The 27,346-nt window shown below is 38.3% G+C and overlaps 1 protein-coding gene across 1 annotated transcript; it reads right to left on the bottom strand.

Annotated features, from left to right (window-relative positions):
* Nucleotides 1–1,255: 1,255 nt before the first annotated feature.
* On the bottom strand, nt 1,256–23,125 carry LOC115513406 (nephrocan-like). The gene is made up of 3 exons (XM_030314604.1): nt 22,937–23,125; nt 11,244–12,145; nt 1,256–1,703 (listed from the first exon to the last, which is right to left on the bottom strand). The coding sequence occupies exons 1-3, from the start codon at nt 23,123–23,125 to the stop codon at nt 1,256–1,258; spliced, it is 1,539 nt and encodes a 512-aa protein (XP_030170464.1).
* Between the last annotated feature and the right edge of the window lie 4,221 nt (nt 23,126–27,346).

The raw sequence follows: 27,346 nt of genomic DNA, 5'->3' as shown, positions 1-27,346 counted from the left end.
ACCTACTGTCCCTTAGCAGGGATGAACATGTAACCCAAGTTAAGCCAATTAGCCTCTCCTTCTGAAGATATGACTCTTGAGAAGAGGGAAGCAAACACTGGTAATAGCAAGAGCTCTTCATTCTGCACAGAGAACCTCGAAGAAGCTGAGGGCCTCTCCATTACATCATTCTGTCTGGGACCCTGGAGCAGTTCTGATCCCTGTTCTTCCCAGATTCTTCAGTTTTCCTTTGATTCTGTGGGCTATTCCCAATCTTTCTAATACTTGCTTGCTTGCCTAAGTTGGAGTATGTCTCTATTGCTTACAGTCAAGAGCCAGTAGTGTAGACCTGCAGGCATCAGCTTCATATACAAAAGTCATCATCTTATGTGAAAAAATGAGCTACTCTATTTGCAGGAAGTTAGTGAGATGGCAATTTATTTGGCATTATTATTTGTGTAGATTTCAGTATAAAACACTAATTACCTTTTAAGTGGAAGGAATCTTATATCTTCTTACCATTGTCCCTTTCTCCTTCCCTCCCCCCACCTCAATTTACTTCAACTCTGATTTCATTCTTTTTTTTTTAATTTTTTTTAATGTTTATTTATTTTTGAGGCAGAGAGAGACAGAGCATGAACGGGGGAAGGTCAGAGAGAGAGGGAGACACAGAATCCAAAGCAGGCTCCAGGCTCTGAGCACAGGCTCTGAGCCTCAGCACAGAGCCCCACACGGGGCTCGAACTCACGGACCGTGAGATCATGACCTGATCTAAGTCAGACGCTTAACTGACTGAGCCACCCAGGTGCCCCTCTGATTTCATTCTTTAAAAAAAAAAAAACAAAAAAACTTACAAAAAAGACTCTTGCGTATCTAAATTTATTGTATATTTCTGCTTAGGAGATTAAACGCTATAAAACTTCATCTGGAGCACAGAACATTTTTAAGGCAGTGAAACTACTCTGCTACTATTATGATGGACACATGTTGTCATACATTTGTCCAGGTCCCCAGAATGTATGCCTCCAAGAGTGAACCCTCACGTAAACTATGGACTTCAGTTGATGATGATGTTTCAATGTAGGTTCATCAATTGTAATAAATGTTCCACTTTGAAGGGGGATGTTGCAATGGGGGAGTCTATACATGTGTGGAGATAGGGGGTATATGGGAACTCTCTATACCTTGGTCTCAACTATGCTATGAACCTAAAATTGCTCTAAAATGAAGTCTATTAGAAAAAAATTTTTTTCTAAACTGTAGGCAAAGCTCATACTTAATCTATTTCATAATCATAATAATCATCATCCATGTTGATTCTGATGCTGGAGTGCTCTTCTGGTTTTGATTTCTTTTTGGTTTCTTTGTTTTTCTCGGTTAGATGTAGTTGATGCTCACATTGTCTCATGATCTTCTTGGAGGACATCCAGCTTTCCCCTTGTCGTTCAGCTGGTGCAGCACATTGTCCCCCCTTCACATCTGTGCCCTTGGCCTTCAGGATCTCCCTTGCTCTTATGAGACTACAGGTACAATTCCATGGATTTCCATCCAGATACAGGTGTCTGAGGCGAGGCAACCCCTCCAAGGCTTTGAGGTCTAAGGCAGAAATCTTGTTATTCCTAAGGTTTAGAACCTGAAGCTGCTTCAGATCCTTGAGGTCCCTCTCAGTAATATCCTGGATGGCATTGCCTTTGAGGTCCAGCCTGGCTAAGGTCCCTGGAAGCCTGCAAAAGTATGGAAACAGGATGTGAGAGGAAGCCATGATCACCATTCCATAACTACCTAGGCAACCCGGACTGAGCAACACCAGCCTTTTCTGTACCACCATGTCCTGTTTGAAGCTAGAAAACAAGACTTGTTTTGAAAAATTAAGTCTTATGTATAGGTCTTTAACCCTTTCTCATAGGTCTTGTTTTCTAACCCTCTGAGTTTTCTGGTTCCTAGCCATAAAACTCTTTAATTTCTTTTGTTGTCAAATAGGATCACAGAAACAAATTGATAAGAAAAAAAGTTCCCAATTTTTTAGTTGGCAAAGGCCACGAATCCATAATTTATAAGAGAGAAAAAGTATTGAATAAAAACATGAAAAAGTGTTGTTCTTCATGAATATAAAAGGCAATGAAAAAGTGATGCAATGTTTTATGTATGAAATTAGAACATGGCTTTGGTTAATTTTTTTTTTAATGTGTATTTATTTTGAGAGAGAGGGTGGGCACCCACAGTGAGGAGCCCGATGTGGGGCTCAAACTCATGAACCATAAGATCATGACCTGAGCCAAAATCAAAAGATCATCAAGACCCAGATGCTTAACCAACAGAGTCACCCAGGCACCCTGGTTTTAAATTTTTATATTTATTGCTGCTGAAGAGGTTGTAAGGTAAGAACTTAAACTCTATTGGTGGGAGTGCTCAGAGCCTGGAGCCTGTTTCCGATTCTGTGTCTCCCTCTCTCTCTGCCCCTCCCCCATTCATGCTCTGTCTCTCTCTGTCCCAAAAATAAATAAAAAACGTTGAAAAAAATAAAAAATAAAAAATAGAACTTAAACTCTATTGGTGGGAGTTTAAATTGGTACCATTTTGGAAATAATTTGGTACTACGTATCAAATTTAAATAATGTCATACCTTTCAACCTAGGAGATAACAGAAGCAAACAGATTTGCAAACATGTTTGTCACATATTTAATTATACTTATAACAGCAAAAAAAGGATAGACTAATGTCTCCTAATATGTAAATTAAGAGATAATAAACTGTTATGTGACAATAAAAATCATATACTTAAATCATTTTTGAAGTACTAATTCTATGAGAAAGCTTTTCTAACTATGGCTTGAAAATCCAGAAGCTATAAAAGATCAATGAATCAATGACATTAAACATAATTAAAAAAAAGAAATTGTGTATAGCAAAAGACATATGCAAAGTCAGAAGATAAATTATAAACTGGGGGAAAATATCTGCACCTTAAAACCCGGACAAAGTGCGGCACCTGGTGGCTCAGTCGGTTAAGTGTCCAACTTCAGCTCAGGTCATGATCTCACAGCTAGTGAATTCAAATCCTGTATCGGTTTCTGTGCTGACAGCTCAGAGCCTGGAGCCTGCTTCAGATTCTGTGTCTCCCTCTCTCTCTACCTCTAGCCCATATGAGCTCTCTCTCTCTCTCAAAATAAATTAAAAGGAAAACCAAAACACAGAAAAGCAAAGCTCTGAAGTCTTCAACCATACTCAAAATAGAGAAATGAAAAATAAAACCACACAGAGATGCCATTTCTCACCTACCAGATTGGTAAAAATCTTAATCTCTAGCAACACATTCTGTGGGCAAAGCTGTGAAGGAACAGACATTCTCATACACAGAGACTAAAGTAGCATAGCCCCTATGGAGGAGAATTCAGCAAAGCCTAAAAAATAACCTGTGTATTCACCCTTCAATCCAGAAATCTCACTTCTACATATATGGTTCACAAATATAAAACAGCATATATGTGTTTATTATGGTATTACTTATAATACAAAATGATTGGAAACAACCCAGTACAACAGTAAAAAACTACTATGCAGCCTTAAAAAAGGAAGGGACTCATTCCTATGAATTACTACAAAATGATTTCCAGAAAGTATGGTTAAGGGGAAAAAGCAAGAAGTAGAATAGTATGTACAGTATGTGTAAGAAGGAAATAAAAATACATGTCCATATATTTGCTTATGTTTGGGGGAAAAAAGAATGATAAACCAGAAGTGAATAAAACTGGTTACTTACAGGAAGTGTTTGCATATGGTTTTAACTTTTGAATCATGTTAATGTTTTACATGTTCACAAAACAAAAATGGTAAAGCAAAAACAAGCCCTAAAACTGAATACAAACAGAAACAAACATATCTAATTAATCAATGTTTATGTTGGTGTATAACCAATAAAGGAAAGAAAAAGTACTCTGACTAAATATCCTTGGTGGATATATCTAAGCCTTAGACACTAGGGACAAAAGGATCTGCGAGGAAACTTCTCTTAGCATGCTTATTATTAACACCACCTAGTAATGAAATTTTGAAACTTTTTAAATGAATGCTCTAATACAAAACAAATAAGTAAATGTATTCATATCATTAGGAACCAAGATTTCATTGTAAAAGAAGATATGCAAATATAAAATAAGAAAAACCCTCTAATGTTAAATGTGAATTGGAGATTTTAATATGAATTCATAGCTTAAAAATACATATTTTCTAATTCTGCATACTGGAAGGATCTAGAAATAAAGTTACACTCTAATGGCAATGCTATTCCAATAGCATAGCACACTGAACACCCAGATCTTAATTTCAGAATTCCAGTTTCCACTTAAAAGAAGCAAGGCTTCTTAGAGAAATGGCTTATTCTATGTCTGGAGCAAGGTAAGCTAGAACATCTGAGCCAGAATGCAATGACATATTCAAAGATAAGCAATATCCATCAGCATGGCTGCTATAAAAAATCCAGAAAATAACAAGTGTTGATGAGGATATGGAGAAATTAGAACCTTTGTGCACTGTAGGAGGCAATGTAAAATGGTGTAGTCGCTATGGAAAACAGTATGGTGCTTCCCCCAAAAATTAAAAATAGAATTACCCCATGATCCAGCAATTCCATTTCTGGGTACATACTCAAAAGAATTGAAAGCATGATTGGTCTCAAAGAGATATTTACATATTAAATAATCTTGTACATTATTTACATGTTATTCACCCATATTAAATTCACAATAGCTAAAATGTGGAAGCAATCCAAATGTACATTGACCATGAATTGATAGGCAAAATACAAGATGTACATACAATGGAATAGTCAGCCTTACAAAGGAAGGAAATTCCGGGGCACCTGGGTGGCTCCGTAGGTTAAGTGCCCTGACTTGAGCTCAGTTCATGAATTCAAGCCCTGTGTCAGGCTCTGTGCTGACAGCTCAGAGCCAGGAGCCTGCTTTGGATTCTGTCGCCCTCTCTCTGTCCTTCCCCCGCTCACACTCTGTCTCTCTCTCTCAAAAATAAATAAACATTAAAAAACATTAAAAAACAAACTAAAAAATGAAAAAAAAAACAAAACAAAAAACAAACAAAACAAAACAAAACAAAACAAAAAACCAAAGGCAATTCTGATACATTCTACAACATGGATAAACCTTGAGGACATTATGCTAAGCGAAAAAAGCCTAGCACAAAAAAGACAACTACTATAGTTCCACTTATATGAGATTTCTAGAGTAGTCAAATTCATAGAAACAGAAAGTATAATGGTGGTTGTCAGAGGCTGGGGGAGGGGGAAACAGGGAGTTGCTTAATGAGTGTGGAGTTTCAGTTTTGCAAAATGAAAAAGTTCTGGAGACCCATTACACAACAATAAGAAGGTATTTTACTGAACTGGACAGTTAAAAATGGTTAAGTAAATTGTATGTGTATTTGACCTCAATTTTTAAAAAAGAGAAATAATGGAGGAGCACCACCAGACACTTGATTTCGTCTCAGGTCATGATCTCACGGTTTGTGGGATCAAGCTCTGCATTGGGCTCTGCCCTGACAGTGCATAGCCTACTTGGGATTCTCTCTCTCCCTCTCTCTCTGCCCTTCCCCAGCTCTCAGGCACACATGTACTCACTCGCTCACCAGCTCTCTCTCTCAAAAATAAATAAACATTAAAAACATTTTTAAGAGAAATAATGGAATCGGGTCTCATGAACACAGGGACCACCTTGGAGGGGCACCCACTAGACAAATTTGGAGCAATTTGAGAATCAAAAGAGACTAGCAACTGGAAATGATCGTAACACACTGAAAAAATTAAGATTCCTTAGGTCCATAGTGATACTCAGAAAAAGTAGAAAGGGTAAAGGGAGAGAAAAATACTCTATAATGTTCAATGGAAAAAATAGAAAAAAAACAAAATTAAATGATCTCAAATACATAAAAACAAATTATGTCTAGAAATAGGCTCTTGTTGAGCAATTCTTGGATGATATTTCATTTTTCAACAGATGAAGTTTTCAGTCTTGAACAGGTACTGCTTTATAATCAGGAAAAAAAAGTTTTTCACTGTGGATACCAATGTGAAAAATGTCATGCTAATGCTTATTGATAAAAAGTAAAAAAAAAAAAAAAAAAAGAAGCACAATTGTGAACCTGAAAATTTTTCTGCTACTCAACAGCTTCATATTCTCCTATTTCCAGATGCTGTTTCCATAGAGTGTGAACTCCCTGAATGTGCACTCATGTCTTTTAGTATTCAGTGACATTTATTGTGGTGGTCCCGGTTATATGATGATTGTATATTTTATGTTAATATCCTAAACTGTACAGTGAATATACATATATAAGTATTTGTGATTTTGATTATTTATTTAAAGTGTTGTCGCCTTAGTTGGAATAAAGTTTACCTTAAAAAGTAGATGAACTTACCAGGGAAAAATCACTTCTTTCATTTTAACAGTTGATAGTTAAATTTATATAACATTTATTTTTTATTTTATTTAAATTTTATGTATTTTGAGAGAGACAAAGAGAGAGAGAGAGAGAGAACAAGTGGGGGAGGGGCAGAGAGAAGGAGAGACAGAATCCCAAGTAGGCTCTGGGCCATCAGTGCAGAGCCCATTTCGGGGCTTGAACTCAGGAACCTGAGTTGAGATCAAGAGTTGGACGCTTAACCGGCTGCACCACCCAGGAGCACCAACAGTTTGATAGTTAAATTTAATTTGAAGTCAGTCCCCAAGACAATGTATTTTATGTACATACCAACTGACATAAGGTACATCCCTAAAAGTTATACAGAAAATCTTATGTATAGCTTTTTTCCCCAAGGAAATATGGACTATTAGCAGATGGTGTAGCAGTAAGCAAGACACTATTACCCTTCAGAGTACAAGGGAGAGAAATTGAGGAAAGATATGATAAAGTAAACCAAAGAGTCCAGTCCACTAATGAAGACTTGAGTTCTAACTTTGGCCATTCTTTTTACCAGTACGCAACTTCAGGTAAGTTATTTGGCTTAAAGTTTCTGATTTTCCACCCTATAGATGAAAGTGCCTAGTACACAGAAGTCTCATAATAAATGTTAGCTAATGAAAATGAGAAAGCCAAGTTTTCTTTTAAACAAATATAATGAACAGTTCTAGGGTGGGTATCTAAAACTTATACCTGCTCTTCCTTTTTTTCTTCTTCTGTGTTTCTATGGACATTATAACCAAAATGACCCTGTAAGAGAAATCACTAATGTCCTGATTTTGTGAACTTACGGCATTTATTGCTTTGATATACTTTGTCTTTATAAGTCTGATTTATGCTCAAAAAGTTTCCCTGATTTTAAGACAAACATGTTTCTAAAAATGCTGTTTGTTCTTTGGATCTGTGGCTTTTTAAAGTAAAAAGGGGTACACCCATTTTACCAGTAGATGGCACCTGAGTGTAAGTAAGGTAAAATGCTATGCCTGTGTTAGGTTGTAGAAAGCTATTCTGGATTTGAATTATCCAAATTGTGGATAAAGAAAAGGTGATGTGACTTATATTTGTTCACTGAACTACAGATTGGTGAAATGAAAAGCAGCAAAAGTGAGACCCAGGTCTTGGGCATTCTAAGTTTTAAGTAGTATAATATATTGTTTATAGCAGAGTAAATCTCAGAGGTGGGTAAATCTCACGTGGTGGCTAAAATTCACTGACTCTAGAGTTAGACTACTGTGTTTGATCTTGACTCCACCACTTACTGACAATGTGATTTTGAGCAAGTTTCTTGATACCTCCTAACCTTAATGTTCTAACCTGTAAAATAATAGTTTAAAAAATGTACGTACATTCGCAGGTTTGTTGTAAAGAGTAATGGGAAATAACATGCATATATGAACTCACTGCTGGTTTAGTCAGTACTTAATGTTATGTTAGGTATTATTTTTTCTTTTTTTTTAATGGTTATTAATTTGTTTTTGAAAGAGAGAGCGCGCGCGCGCGCACGCGCGCGCACAAGTGGGGGAGGGGCAGAGAGAGGGAGACATAATCTGAAGCAGGCTCCAGGCTCTAAACTGTCAGCTCGGAGCCCATCGTGGAGCTTGAACTCACGAATCGTGGGATCATGATCTGAGCAGAAGATGGAGGTTTGAATGAGTCACCCAGAAGCCCCTAGGTATTATTTTCTATTTCGAATAATGTATTGAGGCAAAAGTAGTAGATATTTGAATATATGTGCACCTGAAAACATCCACTGTTATTTCCTTGGTACAATGTAGAATGGAGGATGGTCGGCGAAAGAAGGGGTTTGTGATTTGTGGTAGGATACATAGCTAGCAACTAAGCAACAAATTAGGTTAGGTTAGCAACTAGTAACAGGTTGCCTGTGTTTATAATTTATTAATACAAAACTGAATTTTAAAGTACAATTTTGTGTATGAATAAAACCCATGAAAATATAAAGTGTCCTGTTTTAAGCTTGTGGATAAAAGTCTTAACATTCAGAAATTAAAAAAAAAACAAACAAACCCAGATCATACTGTGTTTTAATGCTTTATGGGAGGAAAACCACAGAGAACCTTTTCTGGGTCATTCACACTTTCCAATTCAAAGAAAAGCTGGGGAGGTGGGGGGTGATGGAGAATTTAAAAATCACTTTCCACAAGAAGCAGATTGCTCTCACAGCTGGCCAAGTTCTTTGACAAAGTAGATAGCTGTGATGCTTAAGTTAATCCTCATAGGAAAAGCCCAGTCTCATCTCATGTCCTTTGCCCCATTGTTCTTGCCCATTACTTCTCAACCCTGGCTGCACATTAAATTGATCTTGGGAGCTTTTTAAAAATGCTGATGCCTGGGCAAAAACTCTTGGGTGTCTGCTTTAATTGGCTTGAAGTGAGGTCTGGGCATAAGTATGCTTTTTTAAAGTTCTCCAGATAATTGTAATGTGGAGTCAGATTCAAGAATTATGGCTAGCTCAGGCTTGCAATTCTATTATACACTCCATTGGGTAAAAGCGTTGTGCTTTCTGTAGTCACTTATTAAACACACAAATGCCCTGGCGGGAGTAAATAATTAAGCTACTTTTCACTCATTAAACTTAGCAGGATTACTTAGCCAAATGCTTTCTAAAAGCTACGTGAATAGAGAAGTCCACTGGATTCACAGTTTTGCCATGGCTGTTACAGCCCACTGAGAATCCTTGACAAGACAGTCATTCCCCAATCTCTTTCATGAGTTTTTAGTCTATATGTGATTTGTTTTTTCTTGGAAAAGGGGCATATAGTGATAGAAAATAAGGCTTGAAATACAGTAGAGAAATGACTGAAATTACAAGTATTAGAGTCTTGACACACTGCAGGCATGTTCTTTATGGCTTTTGTATCGGCTCTTCTGTCTAGAACACTTTCCTCCCCCACCCCCCCCCCAAACAGCTTCACAGCTAAATCCCTCACCTCCTTCCAGTCTTTGCTCAAAGCTTACATTTTCATGAGGGTTACCACGCTTACCCTATTTCAAATGGCAACCAGCCACCCTTTTTTGTTGTTGCTAACTATAACACCTAACACCATGTAAATGTTATATACGTATACCTTGTGTTTATGGTTACTCTTTCCCTGCTAGAATTTAAGCTGTATAGAACAAGAAGTTTTATTTTTGTTGCACTGGTGTATCTCAAGTGCTTGGTAAAGTACCTGGCACAAGGAAAACACTCAAAACTTATTTGTTGAAGTAAATTAATTGTATGCATATGCTTTTATACATTAAAAGAAATGGCTTAATTTCAAATAACCCTGAATATGTATTTTAAAATCTTGATTTCCATTGGATAAATCATTTTTTCATGTTTTGCATTGGGTACAGTTACCATACTATATAACAAACTTCTTTTTTTCAACTAGAAAAAATGAACATCTGGGGGAGCCTGGGTGGCTAGTCGGTTAAGTGTCTGACTTCGGCTCAGGTCATGATCTCACAGTCTGTGAGTTCAAGCCCCGTGTCGGACTCTGTGCTGACAGTTCAGAGCCTAGAGCCTGCTTCGGATTCTGTGACTTCCTCTCTCTCTGCCCCTCTCCCACTCGTGCTCACTCTGTCTGTCTTTCTCTCTCTCAAAAATGAACATTAAAAAAATCTTTTTAAAGAAAAAATGAACATCTGTACATATCAAAGATAATTTTTCCCTTTTTCATTCATAAAAAAAGTTGTTTATTGTAACTAGCAATGCAGATAAGTAAATTGAGTGCCATAGGGTCTTACAGAAGCCAGAAGTTGGTATATTAATTACAAGCAATTTGATAATGATAATCAACAGAGCAAGATGCCTTTTTTTCCTATAAAGCTCCAAAAGGAAAACGAGTCCACTGATAGGCACATATAATAAATAACATAACATCTTTTTAAGAGAATAATAGGGCTTTATTCTTCTACTTTATTATCTACTTTACAAATGTAGAACATGTAATAAAGTTTACATAAAAAGCATCAATTAATGTCAACATGTACATTAGTCATAGTTATGACTGGGTGGGGGAACAGGATGGTGGGTTGGGCACAGAGGGAGGGATATTTGGAAAGAGAAATTAAGTGTCAGAGTATGAGGATATGTATGTGTTTGTGTCCATATGTGCAGGCGTGTGTGTGTATGCGTGTTTGTGAGAGAGAGAACTGAGGAGACAACCGAGAACACAAGGTAAGACACCCCAAATGGACTCACACACCCACAGGCAGACACAGATAGAAGCAGAACCAGGATTAAGTCCTTTAAAGATCACAGCCCTGAGAAGAAAACGAGTCTCCCAAAAACAGAATTCCAAGTAAATACAAGATGAGATTATACACTTCTGATTTTTTTCATAGCTACTATTTCAATGTTTTTAAAAAATATAAATATTTTACTACACTTCCCTCTCATTTCTTTTACATATCCTTGCTTCACTAGTGGCTGTGTACCTGTTGCTGGATCTCAGGCCACATGCTTAAAAACCAAAATACATTTTTACAAATATTACCCCATATTATGTTTGTTAGCATACTCCGCCAAAGTGGCGTTGTATATTTTCAAATACAGATCGCCCCTGTTGGTGTCTTGTCTGACAGGTGAGAGCAATTAAGTTAGTGCAGATTCAGTGAGAGGGCTGGGGATTCCAAAAGCCCGTCTAAAACCTCTATCCTGGAACCCTTGGATAGCCTTGATCAGATCATTTATGTTTGCTCTGTTTTTCTTGCTTGTATGATGTGCTTAATTGCCCCAATCTTCAGAAAACGTTAAAAGGAGTCAACATAAGTGAGAACTCTCCCTTACCTTAGAGGTATAGACAACAGCAGGTTCTGTTCCAGGGCCAGGTTGGAGAGCTGGGAACACATCTGCAGGGCTCCAGCTTCGAACAAGCTGACAATGTTGTTGTCCAGAAACAAGTGTTTCAAGTCTCGGAGGTCCTGGAAGTCTTGGGCTGTAACTCTCTGAATCAGATTATTGCTAATATCTAGTTTTTGTAGCCTTGCTGGTAGTTTAAGGGGCAACGTTTGAACCTGGTTTTGGGACAACTCAAGAGTAGTTAAATTGGCAAGGATCTGTGCCCCATCAATGGAGGAGAGTGAGTTTTCTGACAGATAAAGGTGGGAAAGATTCTCCAAGTGTCTCATGTCTCGAAACCTTACCACTTTGAGCTGGTTTCTCTCCATTTTTAAAGAGAGCAGGGATTTGGGCAGATTAATAGGAATTTTAGTCAGAAAATTACCACTGACACTGAGAAATTGCAAAGCCTGAAGAGAAGCAAAGAAGCTAGCTGGTATAAGATGCAGTTTATTATTCTCCAGGCTCATACTTTTCAGGTGGGGAAGTACCAGTGGTCCAGCTACAGATTCGATAATGTTGCCATCCAACATCAAACTCTGCAAACTGATCAAAGAAGAGAGTGTGCTGGGAGAGAGAGAAGAGATCAGATTGTTTTTAAGTTCAAGGATTTTTAATTTCTTCAGTCCTTCAAAATCAGATCCATGTAGGACATTTATTGAATTCTCATTTAGTTTTAACACTTCAAGACTGGCTGGCAGAACCCTGGGGACTCGTCTTAACTTATTTTTCCAGAGTTCCAAGGTCTTCAAGGTACTCAGAGTTTTGAAAGTGTCATTTTCTACTGACTCTGTTCCACTGGCCAGCAGAATAAAATCTTCTAGAGCCAACATTCGGGTGAAGCTAGACAGCTACAAAAAAAAAAAAAAAAAAAAAAAAAAAAAAAAAAGCAGGTATGGAGAGAAAAATAGAAAATTAAGACTACTGAGAAAAAAAAATACCGTACACAATGAAATGCAGTTGTCATTCAATACTAATGATACTTCATATTTCCCTTCAGGACCTCTTTAAAATTATTTTTTAGAAAAGGATGGAAACTCAGGTTCTGACTACTTTTTTTTTGAAGATTTTATTTTTAAGTAATTTCTGCTCCCAACATGGGGCTCAAACTTACAACCCCAAGATCAAGAGTCACATGCTCCTCCTCCTGAGCCAGCCATGCACCCCAGGTCCTGACTAGTTTTATTCATGATTGCTAACATGAAGGATATTAAAAATATGTTAAGCACTTTTACACACTATTGGTAGACATAATACTAGCCAACTTTTTGGAGTGCTTCGGTGGCTCAGTTGATTCGGTGTCTTGACCTCAGTTCAGGTCATGATCTCACAGCTCATGGGTTTGAGCCCTGCATCAGGCTCTGTGCTAACAGCTTGGAGCTTGGAGCCTGCTTTGAATTCTGTGTCTCCCTCTCTCTCTCTCTCTGCCCCTCTTCCACTCATGCTCTGTCTCTGTCTCTCTCCTTCAAAAATAAACATTAAAAAAAATTTTTTTTATATTGGTCAACTTTTGCTGTATATTCTCTGACCAGCAAGCTTATTTCTAGCCAGAAGTACTTACTAGTTGCACAATGATTTATGAAGCAGGATGTTCTTTGTGGCATCATCTTATAATAGCCCCAAATGGGAACAATCTGGAAATCTTTCACCAAACTATTAGCAGCTGCTAACTCTACAGTGCAAGATTACTAGAGGTTTTCATTATCTTCATTTTGCATTGTTTATATATTTTTAAGTTATAAATTACATTAAAAAATTTTAAGCACCAGGGCGCCTGGGTGGCGCAGTCGGTTAAGCGTCCGACTTCAGCCAGGTCACGATCTCGCGGTCCGTGAGTTCGAGCCCCGCGTCAGGCTCTGGGCTGATGGCTCAGAGCCTGGAGCCTGTTTCTGATTCTGTGTCTCCCTCTCTCTCTGCCCCTCCCCCGTTCATGCTCTGTCTCTCTCTGTCCCAAAAATAAATAAACGTTGAAAAAAAAAATTTTTTAAGCATTAAACATAAACATTTTAAATGTCCTAGACACTGCTATCACTAAGATGGGCCTATTAGAGAAACATTTCAACTATGTTATAATTTGAAAAACTAGCCTCCATATTCCCTATTGTTCAAACTGTACTTCATTGATGCAAAACATCCATGAAGGAACAAACAGGATACACGTGTCTCCATCTCTGTAGAACAAAGATTCCATTCACGCATATACCCCAGATCTAATGCTACTCTTGTCCTAGATTTTAGAAATGATCAAATCTGATATGCTTTCTCCATAGGTTGCAAGTTCAAGTACCCCTCTCCTCTCCGCATATCTGTCAACCTCCTAGCTTGCCATCTAGGTCTTCTTCTGAATGATGTAGTTCTTGGTATTTGGTTCTTAGAGTAAGATCATCTCTAGGCAGAAAGAGGAATTGTTCCAGATTTCCTTCAGCTTGGTAAAACTTCACAAAAATTTTCAATCTGCTTTAGAATTCAACTGCTAAAATTTTCAGGGCACAATTTTATGCCTTACTAGCTACAGGTTTTAAATGTTTGATTTAATTATGCAGTTGAGCCCTTCTGTAATAACAATTGCATGATTAACACTTTCAAAGTGGGTTAATTTTGTACCATATATTTATTTATCCTGGGAAGACATGTGATGTGAATTATGGTAGATTTTATTTTATTTTTATTTTCTTAAGGAGTCGGGGAGAGGGAGAGAGAAACCCAAGCAGACTCCATGCCCAGTGTGGAGCCCGACGCGGGGCTTGATTTCACGACCGAGAGATCTTTACCTGAGCCAAAATCAAGAGTCAGACGCTTAATTGACTGAGCCACCCAGGCACCGAATCATGGTATATTTCAAAGCTTCTCCTAATATGATACTCTGTTAGAAAAACCTCATGTTAAAATTTCCATAACAGATGTTTCTAATCATAATAGTTTTGGTGGCTGCTAACATGTGATATTTTCTTAATGATTAATCAGATGTATTAATTAGTCCTAGTCCCAGTAATAATCATAATTTTTTCTTGCATTTATTGAACATCTACAAGTGCCAAGTGCTTTTTTATATTGTTAAAAAAAAAAAAAACATAAGCCCCAAATGGAGTCATTTGCTCCCCACCTGCGATGGCAAATCAAGACTTAATTATAGTTTTGACCTCTCCTAAAAATGTGACCTTTTAGGGGCATCTGGGTGGCTCAGTCAGTTAAGCCTCAGACTCTTGATTTCAGCTAAGGTCATGATCTCACAGTTCATGAGATAGAGCCCCACGTCGGGCTCTGTGCTGACAGTGCGGAGCCTGCTTGGGGTTCTCTCTCTCCCTCTTTCTCTGCCCTTCCCCAGCTCGTTCTTTCTCTGTCTCTCACTCAAAAATAAATTAATAAACATCAAAAAAATTTTTTAAAAATGTGACTTTTTAAGAGTCAATCTGAAATTTCTTCATCAGCATTAGTGAGGCAATCACCATGATAAAAACGCTTTCCGTCCCTTCTTCCCCCAAGAAACTTGACCTGTCTGAAACCATCCTTACTTTTGTTTTGTTAATAACTCCTTTGCTCTACCCTCCTGCCTATAAATTCTCCCATTTGGTACAACTTCTCAGAGCATCTCTGCTTGCTAGATGAGATGTTGCCTGATTCATGCATCACTTATTATTAGATCTTCAAATGTACTCAGTTGCATTTTGTGTTTTAACAACATATTATCATTAGTTCTTCTAATAACTAGCAAATTTGCTATTATCAAACTTTTGAGAGTTGAGAATTTCAACAAGGTCTATTGGACTCTACAGCCCTTTCTTCTTCAACTTGCCATTCTCTATTGCATTTAGTCTACAGTTAATGGTTTTCAAAAAAGATAAGATCTAGACACAAATCAGAGAGTTTTAGAAAAGCAGAAATTTTAGGGGTACCTGGGTGGCTCAGTCAGTTAAGCATCTGACTTTGGCTCAGGTCATGATCTTACAGCCTGTGAGTTTGAGCCCCGAGTTGGGCTTTGTGGTGACAGCTCAGAGCCTGGAGCCTGCTTTGGATTCTGTTTCCCTCTCTCTCTGCCCCTCCCCTGCTCACGCTCTTCTTGTCTCTCTCAAAAATAAAAATAAATATTAAAAGAAAAATTTTAAAAAAAGATAAGCAGAAACTTTAGAGGTTACCTAGTTCAAATCTCCCATTAGAATTTCAGGCAAAAAAAAAAAAATTTTTTTTAATGACCTGCTCAAGACTGTTCTTGAAATACTTTTCATCCTGAAGTGTCCTTTCTAGACTTTCCTTCATATAAAGTCACGTGTGATTCTAGACATAGATCTTCATTTCTTAGATTGTTGATCTCCCAAAAGAACTTGGTGTTATTAGTACTTTCACATTTATCTGACTGACCATAAACCCTAAAAGATTACTGTTCATGTAGCAAGGCTCAGAGATGACACGGCTCTGAATGGGCAGTTTATTTGGGGACTAGGCAAAGTGTGGTATCAGAGCCTCAATTTGTCTTTATTTCTATTCATGAAGTGTACAGACTGGCCTAAGTAGACTGTTCATGTTCCTAAGCAAATCCAGTGGGTAGCTGAAGCACAGAGACCTTTCTTTCTCCTTTTTGTCAGTCAATGCCGATTACTCTTGATTATTATTAATTAAAATGGCTACCATTTTCTAGGGGTGCCTGGCTGATTCAGTCAGTGGAGCATGTGACTCTTGATCTTGGGGTTGTGAGTTTGAGCCCCACGTTGAGTATAGAGATTACTTAAAAATAAAATCTTTTAAAAAAATGGTTAGCATTGTCTAAGTATTTACTATGCTTATAAAGCCTTGTGTGTAAGCATGATTACTACCTTTTCAGAAAGGGAAACTAAGGCTCAAGAAGGTAAAATAACCAGTCCAAGTATATCTTGGTAGCAAGTGTAAAAGTTGAGCTTCCCACCCAGGTTTATCTTATCCCAACACACATATTTTTATTTTAACTTTACTGCTATAACATGAATTTAGCAGAAGAATATAGAATTCTGGTACCACAAACAGTGAAGAAGATGCCCACTGATTTTCAACTTTTCCGTTGATTTACAGAGCTGACAAAGGAAAATAATTCTGCGAGGCTAGTTTTTCCATTTTCCTGGACTAAGGGGAGGTGTGCTCCAGAGATGTAAAAAGAGATGCTTTTGCCCTTGAGCTAACTTGATGCTACTGCTTTTTCTTTCTTTCCTTTTTTAAGTTTTTATTTATGTATGTATTTTGAGAGAGAAAGCATGCAAGTGGGGAAGGGGCAGAGAGAGAAGTGAGAGAGAGAGAATCCCAAGCAGGCTCCACATCACCAGTACAGAGCCTGACGTGGGGTTCAAACTCACAAACCATAAGATCATGATCTGAACCAAATTTGGATGCTTAACTCACTGAGCCACACAGGTGTCCCCCTCACCCTTTTGGTTTTGTTGTTGTTGTTGTTGTTGTTTTTTAAGGTTTTGAGGCTGCTGGTTTTTCAATGTTGCTTAAAAAACAAGGCAAGTATGGCTTGGTGTTAACAATTAGGCATGGGAAGTTTAGCTAAATATAATTCCTGCCATACAGTCTTACAGTTTAGTGAACCTAATATATATGTAGATAAAAGTTACAATAAAATATGACAATTTTTTAAAAAAGCAAAGCAAGTAAAATGAAGTAGAGCAAAGAAACAACTTCTGCTGGCTTCCCAATAAGAGGTTTTGTTTCTGGTTTCCTCTGGGCAGGCCTTGCTCCAAGCATTGGAGGGCCACAGACCTTTCTTGGGTTCCTTATAGGTCCAAGGTACACATGAAATTGAAATATTAGTTACAGCCTCAGACATGGGTGAACTAAGCCAGTAAAAGTTTTGTAAAACAATGTTGGAATTATTTTTCTGATCATCAAAGCAACACTTGTTCTCTGTAAACAATTTTAAACTTCTGGAAAGTATGGAACGAATATAAAAATAATCCATAATCCCCCTACTTGGTGATAAACTCTGTTTATATATTTCTCACCCAGGAGGAATTTGACATAGCTTCTTCCCTTCCACAAAATATGTAAAGAGCAATCATTTTATCTATTTTTTTAAGTTTATTTATTTATTTTGAGAGAGAGAGAGAGAGAAAGAGAGAGAGAAAGAAAGCGAGCTGGGGAGGGGCGGACAGAGAAGAGGACAGAGGATCCAAATCAGGCTATGTGCTGAGAGCAGAGAGCCCAATGTGGGGTTCATACCCATGAGCCATGAGATCATGACCTGAGCCGAAGTCAGATGCTTAACCAACCGAGCCACCCAGACATCCCTGCACAATCATTTTAATTGGCTACTGTCATAAAGACACTCCTATTCTCTAAATGTAAGAGCTAAAAGTATAAAACTCTTAGAAGAAAATACAGGCATAACTTTTCATCACCTTGGGTTTGGTAAAAGCTATCTTAGATATGACACCAAAAGCAAAAGTGACAACACATCCACAAAACAGGGAAATTGGACTTACTCAAAATTAGGAACTTCTGTGCTTCAAAGGACATCAGTAAGACAATGAACAACAACAATAACAATGACAACAAAAACAACCATAGAATGGGAGAAAATTTTCTCAAATCATATATCTGACAGGAGATTTGTATTTAGAATATATAAAGGACTCTTACAACTCAATAATTAAAAGACAAATAACCCAATTAAAAAAAAATGGGCAAAGGATTCATATAGACATTTCTCCAAAAAAAGATATGCAAATGTTCAATCAGCACACAAAAAGATGCTCAACATCATTAACCACTAGTGACATGAAAGTCAAACCATAATGATGGGGTGCCTGGGTGGCTCAGTCGGTTAAGTGTCCAACTTCAGTGCAGGTCATGATCTCATGGTTCATGGGTTCGAGTCCAGCATCAGGCTCTGTGCTGACAGTTCAGAGCCTGGAGCCTGCTTCAGATTCTGTGTCTCCCTCTCTCTCTGCTCCGTCCCTGCTTGTGCTCTGTCTCTCTCTCTCTCAAAAATAAATAAACATTAAAAAATTAAAAAAAAAAAGTCAAACCATAATGAGATACTAACTGACACTCACTAGGATGGTTATGATCCAACAAAAGATTAGAAATGTTAGCAAGAATGTGGAGAAACTGGAACTGTCATACATATAGGGATGTAAAACAATGGAGCCACTTTGGAAAACAGTCCAGCAGTTCCTCAAAATGTTAAACATAGTTTCCATATTACCCAGAAATCCCACTCTTAGGTATATGCCCAAGACAGATGAAAATATATATGCACACAAAAACTTGTACATGAATGTTCTTTGGAGCATAACAGCCAAAAAAAGGAAGCCATCCAAGTGTTCATCAACTGATGAATGGATAAACAAAACGGTATATGCATACAATGAAATATTCAGTCTTTAAAAGGAAGGAAATTCTGACATATGTTATAACATAGATGAACCTTAAGGACATTATTTTAAGTAAGAGAAGCCAATGACAAAAGACCACAGGTTTAGGGAGAAAGATTGACTACAGTTTGGGCATGTTATTTTGAGATCATAGACCAAAATGAAGAAGTCTAGGAGGCAGCTGGATAAGTCTGAAACACGGGGGTAAGGCATGAATCTGAAACTCAGTTATGAAGCCATCATCACTTCCTTAAAGTACACTCTCCTAAGGAGAGTGTACATAGTAAGAAATGGAATGACCAAAGATTGAGACTCCCTGGAGATGACAAAAAAAAAGAAGGGGCAGTGGAGGAAAAGAAACCTACAAAAATGGCAGAAAAGAACTATCAGAGAGGAGTAATGAGGACACAAAAGTATGGTGCCACGGAAGGCAAAAGGGAGAATTTCAAGAAACAGGAGTGAGCCAACGTCCTGGAGAGAACAGTTTTTAACTGTATGAAGTGGGTAGAAAGCAGACAGTAGTGAATTAAAGAATAAATGGTAGATAAAGATGGGGTGCCTGGGTGGCTCAGTCAGTTGAGCATCTGTCTTGATTTTGGCTCAGGTCATGATCCCCAAGTTTTGGGATCAAGCCCTGAATTGGGCTCAGTGTTGAGTGTGGAGCCTGCTTAATATTCTCTCTCTCGCTCTCTCTCTCTCTCACTGCCCCTCTCTGCAGCTTTCACTCTCTCTCTCTCTCTCTCTCTCTCTCAAAAAAGAAAAAAAAGAGGCAAAGAAGTAGAAACAGTAAGTACAGATTACCTTTTTTTTTTACACACAGACTTAAAATAATGTTATTTTTATTGTAATGAAAGGAGCCTATTTCTAAGCTAGAACAGGGCCCTCATAAAGAAAGAGCCACTGGAGATATGGGTATGGGGAAGATGATGGAGCAAGCTCCAGGGAGAGGTGAGGAAGGTGGACTCCAGGGCATGGGTGTGAGGTTGCCTTGAGCAGACAGAGGGAGATCTCATCCTCTCTGTCTGGAGGAAAGAGTTTGCAGAATTGAATGGAGACAAGTTAGTACACAGTGAGCAGGAGTTGAGGGAGATCAAGACTAATGGCCTCAGTTTTGTCAAGAATAGTCAATAAAAGGGAAGACCAATTGTTGGTGATAGGAGAGCAAGGATGACGGGGATCATGAAAGCAGCCCAATGCTGCACTGAAGTTTTGGAAGATGTCAAGGGAACACAGGAAGAAGAACTGAAAGGGCAGATGGGTGACGCTGAAGACCCAGATGAGGCCGGAGACCTTAAACTTGTGGTGGTTCTATGGATTTGTGGTTGTTGCAAACCACACATACATATGCACATGTGTGCAGAGAGGTTGTGTGACCGTCTCCAGCAGCATCTGGGTATCCAGGCATAGGAGAAACAAAGGAAAATGATCACCCTAATCTAAGACTGAGGCTTTGCTGGATAGGTGTTGAGATCATTAATTTTGGGATGCAAAAAAGGCAGGGATAGGGAAAGAAGGTGGATAAGAAATGAACTAATTATCCGAGAAAACATGGTCAGATCTAGGGTTCGAAATCTCCATGGGGTGGATGGAAGAGTAGAGAGGGTGGCAGGTGAGACGAAAGAAGATAATGACCAGGGAGTGGAGGAATTCGAGATTTCTGAGTGGAGGCATTTTGGGTATAATGATTATGATATAACCAAGAGGGCAGACAGCTGTGGTGAAGTAGGAATGTAGATAGACACTTTCTTGTGAGCTCAAGGAATTGTGAGGCTTACACATCGGACACTGAAGGCACCAAGGAGATGCGGGACTCAGGATGGAGAGGACGACCAGGAGCCAGGAGGGAAGGGGCCAAGGCACAGTACGAGGCAAGCAAAGAACAAATGGGGAGTGTTACAGTCTGATGGATGTGCCTCAAATAAGTAGGAATTTTTACAGATGCACACATAAATAAAGGCCTTCATCCTGTGAGGGCAAGAACTGTGAATTTTTCATATTTTATCCCTGGTTTCAAACACAGCATTTACAATCCCAAACACAAAACATATGGATAAGTAATAGAAACATTTTTACTTTTATGCATGGATATATGTATGTGTGTACACATCCATGCATATGCGGTGTGTGTACAGAGATATATACACATATGTTGTATATATGTGTAGATACACATATGTGTGTGCATATGTAATTTCTATTGTTATTAATCTGAAGGTATTTTCAAGGTATTTTTTTCTTGAAATACAGGCACCCGATTCTGTAGTTCCAACCAAATGGACAGAACATACAGCATATTCACAAGATACAACTCACATTCGTGAAATACGGTCAATTTAAAACCTAAGGGTTTTTAAAATAGAAGTATTATTGCTTAGAGCTGTTTATTACTTTCGCAAAACAATCCTGTCTTTCATCAACGTTTCTGCTGGGAACCGTCCTTCCAAGAGGCGGTTAACTGGGTTAAATTCGGGGAAGAGGCAATATTGCTGTTCAGTGAACCTAAACCCACGACAAATGCACTCATTCAATAACTGAATTTGATGAGAGGGATAATTTCATCTTATCGGCTGCAAGGCAACAGTGTGGGATCATTACCCGGCTTAGCTGACACTTCAGCTCTTGGCGTCTCAGGCCCTCAGAACAAATATTTAAGCATCTCGCCCTTTAACCAGCTGTCCTACTTAAATGCTGAGACCTGACAAGGTCAGACTTGCTCTCTGGCATTAGGCACTACTGGATTACAAGAGCAAAGTAAACATGACGACTAGGCAATTTTGCTTATTGAGCCTTGAAATAAATACCATGCCACATATTTGAAAGTCTCCCTGCTTAGGCACACGTACGTTAAAATGTCTTAACCAAATGAAAGGGGATGGTGACTCTTTTGAAGGGAAAGTACATTCACCTGCTGACTGTCTGTGCCTGGATCACAGAGAGGTATTTCCTTATCTCAGGATTTGGCCTATGAGGGAGAAGCAGTGACTAGTAAAAATAAAACCAGAGAGCCATGGAATCTGCCAGGGAAAAGGAGCCTGGGATCACAATCACACCCAGGCTTCTTACTTCACAAAGGTAAAAAGTGAGGCCCGGAGATTTTTTTAACTGCTTGTTTAAGATGATTATATCTCTAGCTAGGGAGAAAATGAAGATGAGAACCCTTATCTCTTGATACTTTTCAAAATACCAAAGGCCAAAAAGTTCCTTCATATTACAAAAGTCAGGCAAATCTATAGCATTCTTTACGGCACTCTGAATAGGTAGGCATAAATAAAAATGTTAGAATTAAAAGTGCATAGAACGAGAACGGCAGTAATGTGCCCAAACATAAACATGTATTTCCTCTGTAGAGGTGTCCACAAAGACACTGAGGCCTGGCAGTTTTGTAGGATTTATATAAATAATTCTCAGATGCTTGGGTTCATCTTGATGGTCTTATGATGCTCTGTCATCTGTTTTTTTATGGCACAAACAAAACTACTTTTTCCCCTTTCCCCTGAAAGCACTTCTTTTTTTTAATGTTTATTTATACTTGAGAGAGACAGAGAGGGAGAGAGCACGAGCAGGGGAAGGGCAGAGAGAGAGAGAGAGAGAGAGAGAGAGAGACAGAGAATCTGAAGCAGGTTCCAGGCTCTGAGCACAGAGCCCAACGAGCAACTCAAACTCATGAGCCGTGAGACCATGGCCTGGGCCGAAGTCAGATGCTCAACCGACTGAGCCACTCAGGTGGCCCTGAAAGCACTTATTCTTAATCCTGGGAACAGGAAGTAGCCATTTGCTCTCAAACTCTTTTTGTTAAGAGAGAGCCACTTCCTGGGGCACCTGGGTGGCTCAGTGGGTTGAGCGTCAGACTTTGGCTCAGGTCATGATCTCATGATTTGTGCCACATCAGGCTCACTGCCTCTGGAGCCTCTGTCCTCCTCTCTCTGCCCCTCCTCTGCCTGCTCGCTCTCTCTCTCTCTCTCTCTCTCTCTCTCTCTCTCAAAAATAAACATTAAAAAGAGAGAGAGAGAGAGAGAGCCACTTCTTTTACTTTGCAATAGTATAATTACATTTGTTAAAAATAAAAACTGAAATAAAATATCATTAATTATAGATTCAGATTTTTTTTTGACCAAAGAAATATCCAGAGGCATACACCCATCTCTGCAGTAGAAGGCAAAATGATAGTGCCGCCACGCAAACTTGATAACCACTAGTTCTGAGTTTGGATTATTTAAATTAAACGTCAACAGCCCCACACTTGCCCCTCACCCTGCCTCAAAAAATACAATTGCAGCAACTTGACTGTAGAATGGTTACCTGGAGGTGTTGAATTTTGCTGTGGCTAATGTAGAGCTTCTTGGTGGTGGAAGGAAGGCCTGACGGTACCTCTGTTAGCCTGTAGCATTGTACCGAGTGCACTGAATCGCAGCTACATCTCCCAGGACAGTTAGGATGGAAACCAGAGGTAAGAGAGAGCAAAGCAAGGAAGGCATAAAGCAGATGCATCTTCCAAAACAGGGCCTCTCAGGCAGCCAAGTGTTTAGATGATGTCTCACTCTTTATACCATGAAATCTGATCATAGAATCTTATGAATGTGTGCTCTGTCAATGTAAGGAGACAGGGAAGAAAAAATTCCAATTTTGTCTGGGTTAAAATGTTAGCAACCATTACAAAGGGCTTAAACATTGATAAGCTGCCTTAATATTTGTAGGTGAGCAAACCCCTCTGTTATTTATGGCTTGGAAGGCTAATCTGCAAACATGTCTATTATCTGTAGTTTCCTTGTTTTGTTAAATGTGACACTAGGGAATTAGTCGGGAAAGACAAAGAGCTGTTTTATAGTGGGCTATAAACCTTTGGATTTTCTGTGACCCTATATTACAACGATTTTTGTAGGACTGCAACAGGCAGGTGTTTTCTTCTCCCATTAACTAGTATGGGAAAATAAGCAGGTTTTCTCTTTATTATTGTTGTTTCAGTAACATTTTATGGCTAGGGAAACAATGGGCTACCAAGAAGAGGGGTTTAGAGCCAGAGATAAATTGTTCAACTCATCTATCACTTGGTCCACTCAAATATCAAATTTGGACAATATTTTTGTCATTCAAAAATATTGTTGACTTGGATGAGAACAAAACATCAAAATGGGTCAGTTACCTTCATCTATTTGTAATAATGGAAGAAAAGGCCTCGAGTGTCTTCAGAGGAACTTGTGTGTTCTGAAACCTGACTGCAGAGGGAAGGCTTCATTTGTCCCAGGCACGCTTTTGTTGAGGCTCTTTTACTTGCTGTGCTCATCCCTGCTGAGGAATTTAAAAGCATTTTAAGCAAAAGATTATATAGAGAAGTTCTCTCCTCCCCAATGGAAGACCTGAATTTCCCTATGCTGGTTGGCCTGAGTCCATCGCTCCAAAGAAACCCTTTCTAATATTGAAAAGCTTTTCTGATGTCCCCTTCAACCTACCTCTCTGCTGCAGTTTTCATTTTGAAGCCAAAAGTTCCTTTGCTCTGATAATCTATTTCCAGAGTAAGTAAGGATTTCTCTATGCTTTTTCCAAAAGACTCTTCTACTCCTCTCTTTTGATTTTTTTTAAGTCCTCTTTTCTTTTACTATCTGAGATAAGGAATGATAAGGGATTTCTTTTCTATCAATATTCTGATTTTCAACAAACTTTATTACTAATTTCTCAACAAGAGAATTATTTTTTTTAATTTTTAGAATTTTCAGATAGGAAAGTGATGTTCAAGAAAAGAAAATTTGGAAAAAAAAGAGCAAGGAGGGGGGAAAAAATCAGTGTTAGTCTTGTCCCCAAATCAAACACGTTTCTGGTTTCTTTTCTCTGCCTAGGCTTTGAAAAAGCCAAGAGAAATACTCATGGAACACTTTTTTTTTCTTCTGTGTTAATTCATAGTTAATTAAAATGGAGAGAGTAAATTCATAGTTAATTAAAATGAAATGTCTACAAAATCCTTTGGTGTCATCTGCCATTAGAGGCAGCTAATTTTTCTGTTAAGCAGCATAGTGATGGATTTTATTTTCTACCCTCTGTTGGTCACTGCAGTATACCCTTTTCTTTGAGCCCTGAAATTACACTGTATTTTTTTTTCCCATGGTATTTCTATAGCTTTCCTGTAATGCCGACATTATCTCTAAAATGTTACTATTTTATAATAGTAAATAGTTTTATTTTATTATTTTATTTTTTTATTTTATCAATTGTAAACCTACTTATATATTTTATATTCTGTACCTTTTACTATTATATTTTTCATATTATTTTATAGTTTCCATAAACATAAATTTTAATGTCTAATAGACTTTCAAGAGTATTGTCCAGATTTGATTAACTACTAAGTGTTGGAGTTTTAAGTTGTTTCCTGGTTTTAATATTACAAATATAAATAGTTTTGATCATACAAAGTTGAAAATGTTTTGAAGAATAAAAGCTCCATTTGTTCCCCTAGACCACACCTATTTAGTTAGAGTTAAGCTGAGAAGTCTTTTTTTTTTCCAGGTAGAAGGCAAAGTCTTATTGATACCATAAACTGCAGAGAAAGTATAGTACAAAGGTACAGCCTGGGTGCTTGAAGGACATGCATGTCTTCTTGTACCTGCTCTGGAGGCGACAGTCCCCTCTGCAGTCATGCTGTGCTAAGCCGCAGCCACAAAACGGCCATCACTGGTCAGCTTCTGGCATACTTTCTGCTGACTTTTGGAATTTTCACATGTTGACTAAGGGCCCTGAGTGTAAAATTCCCTAGATTGAGTTTTTAGGTCTTGAGTTTATGGGTTCCTAAGGCTAAGTGTGAGACAGACTGTTCTTTTCTCTGAAAAGATTTAACACCTTATCTCATCATTATTGCTTGGCTTCTTTGGGTGAGAAGAAATCTAATAAAGAAGCATGGGTGCCTTTCTCAAGAATGGAAACTCAAATGACTCACCCAGCAACTGTTCAAAATATACCCCAGAATCTAGGTTTAATCTTTCAGCACAAGGAGGATTGCAATCTCAAGGAATATGCTTTGCATTTGAATTTGGATTGAATTAGATTTATGTCTTTGTTTAGATTCTCAAGCCAGGATCCTTCTTGACTTGCTTTCTTATCTTCTTTATCTTTATGCCCCCTCCTCGCCTCCCTTCCTTTCTTCCTTTCTATAACCCAGGGGTTCTCAACCAGGGGCAGTTTGGCAATGTCTGAAGACATTTTTTATGACAATAAATGGTGATAATGGTCAGGAGAGGATAGGCAGTGTTATGAGCATCTAGAGAGTAATGGTGAGGGATACTACTAAACACTCTACAACGTAAAGGACTGCCCCACAAGAAAGAAGTCTCTAGTCCAAAATGTCAATAGTGCCTTGTCAGGAAACCCCACAATAAATACAAACATGTGTCTCAATGCAATGGATATTGGCCTTCCTTGGTTTATTAAAAGCAAAGGTCTAGTTCCCATTGTAGACAGGAAACTGAATTCCAGAGAAGAAGCTGACTAACCCAAGATCTTCCTGACTTGGGTCTGTAAGCACTGGCTTGTGATTCCTATTATAAAACTGATCAGCCAAAAGTGAGACAGAAGCTTTAATTTATGAGGTAAAAGAAATTTTAAAGACTCAAAAAATTATGAATATGGTTCTTTTTAACTTTTATTTTCTTCTTGAAAATGTTGCAGAAAAAGTGTAACTTTGAAGTAAGACAAAAAAATACTTTCTCTACTGCTTAACCTCTCTAAATCTTAATGTTTTCTTCTATACGTGAAGACAAAATGTGAGGAAATAATGTCCACTCTATAGAAAGGAATAGATGACATGAACGCATGTCAAGTCCATGGGTGAAAAGGGAGTCTCAATACATGATAGTTGTATTGGTTTGGATTATTAGTTACAAGCAATGAAAAAAAAAACCTGGCTAATTTAAGCAGAAGAGGAATTATTGAAAATTGGGTAGCATACAGAATTGTGAAAACCTACAGAACCAGATTTGGAAATGGCAAGAATAAAAGCAAGCCTTTGTAGCCAGAATCACAGGCAAAATCACACTTCAGTCTGGTGTCACCACAGAACACGGATACCCTGGCCTGCACCACTGAACCAGAAATTGTGTGCCACTTGCTGGCCCCGCTACTATTCAAAAAGGATGTTGCTACCCCCACTCCCATCTCTCCTCCCTACTAGGAAGAATTATCCCAAGCTTGCCTTACTGTCTCCAAGGTAAAAATTCCAGGTGGATTATTTTGGTTAGCTGACCCCAGATCATATGCCTGTGCTCCCGCTGTCAAGAGTTGGGGAGTGGGCTTGTCTGACGTTTTCAGTCCATTATGGGAAGAAGACTCGGTTTATCATATTCAAGTTACGTAAGGTAGGGAATTCCCTAAATAGAGGAGGGGAGGCTTAAATATGGGCAGTCCTGCATTTATAGTGACAAATATCCACTATAAAAATCTTTTCATCCCCACTCCCTCTGCTTACCATGGCCACAAAAGCCAAATGAACTTTGAGTGAGTTACAGTCAAATGGGGCCAAATTCTTTGTCCAACAATGCTTGTGACTTGGCTTTTGTGTAATTGTTTCCCCACACTTTTCTGACTTGTTTCTTTGAAAGACTGTGAAAATTCTAAAAAAGATACTTAAAGGTATTCTTATAGTTTTAATCTAAGTGCAAAAAAAAAAAAGATAACTAATGTTTAACAGTGTTCAGAATGCAATTGTTTGGGGCCCCTTGTGGAATT

The sequence above is a fragment of the Lynx canadensis genome, chromosome B2 (genome assembly GCF_007474595.2).
Source record: "Lynx canadensis isolate LIC74 chromosome B2, mLynCan4.pri.v2, whole genome shotgun sequence".
In the NCBI taxonomy this organism is placed as follows: domain Eukaryota; kingdom Metazoa; phylum Chordata; class Mammalia; order Carnivora; family Felidae; genus Lynx; species Lynx canadensis.
Note: the sequence above shows the minus strand (reverse complement) of the source record. Positions and strands in the feature narration are given on the sequence as shown.

Excerpts from the sequence above, each read along its gene's own strand:
- LOC115513406 (XM_030314604.1), bottom strand. The coding sequence starts at position 23,125 with ATGCATCTGCTTTATGCCTTCCTTGCTTTGCTCTCTCTTACCTCTGGT. Across the intron at positions 12,146-22,936 it reads GCAAAATTCAACACCTCCAG|CTGTCTAGCTTCACCCGAAT; the intron begins GTAACCATTCTA and ends TTTTTTTTGTAG. Across the intron at positions 1,704-11,243 it reads CTGTTGTCTATACCTCTAAG|GCTTCCAGGGACCTTAGCCA; the intron begins GTAAGGGAGAGT and ends ATACTTTTGCAG.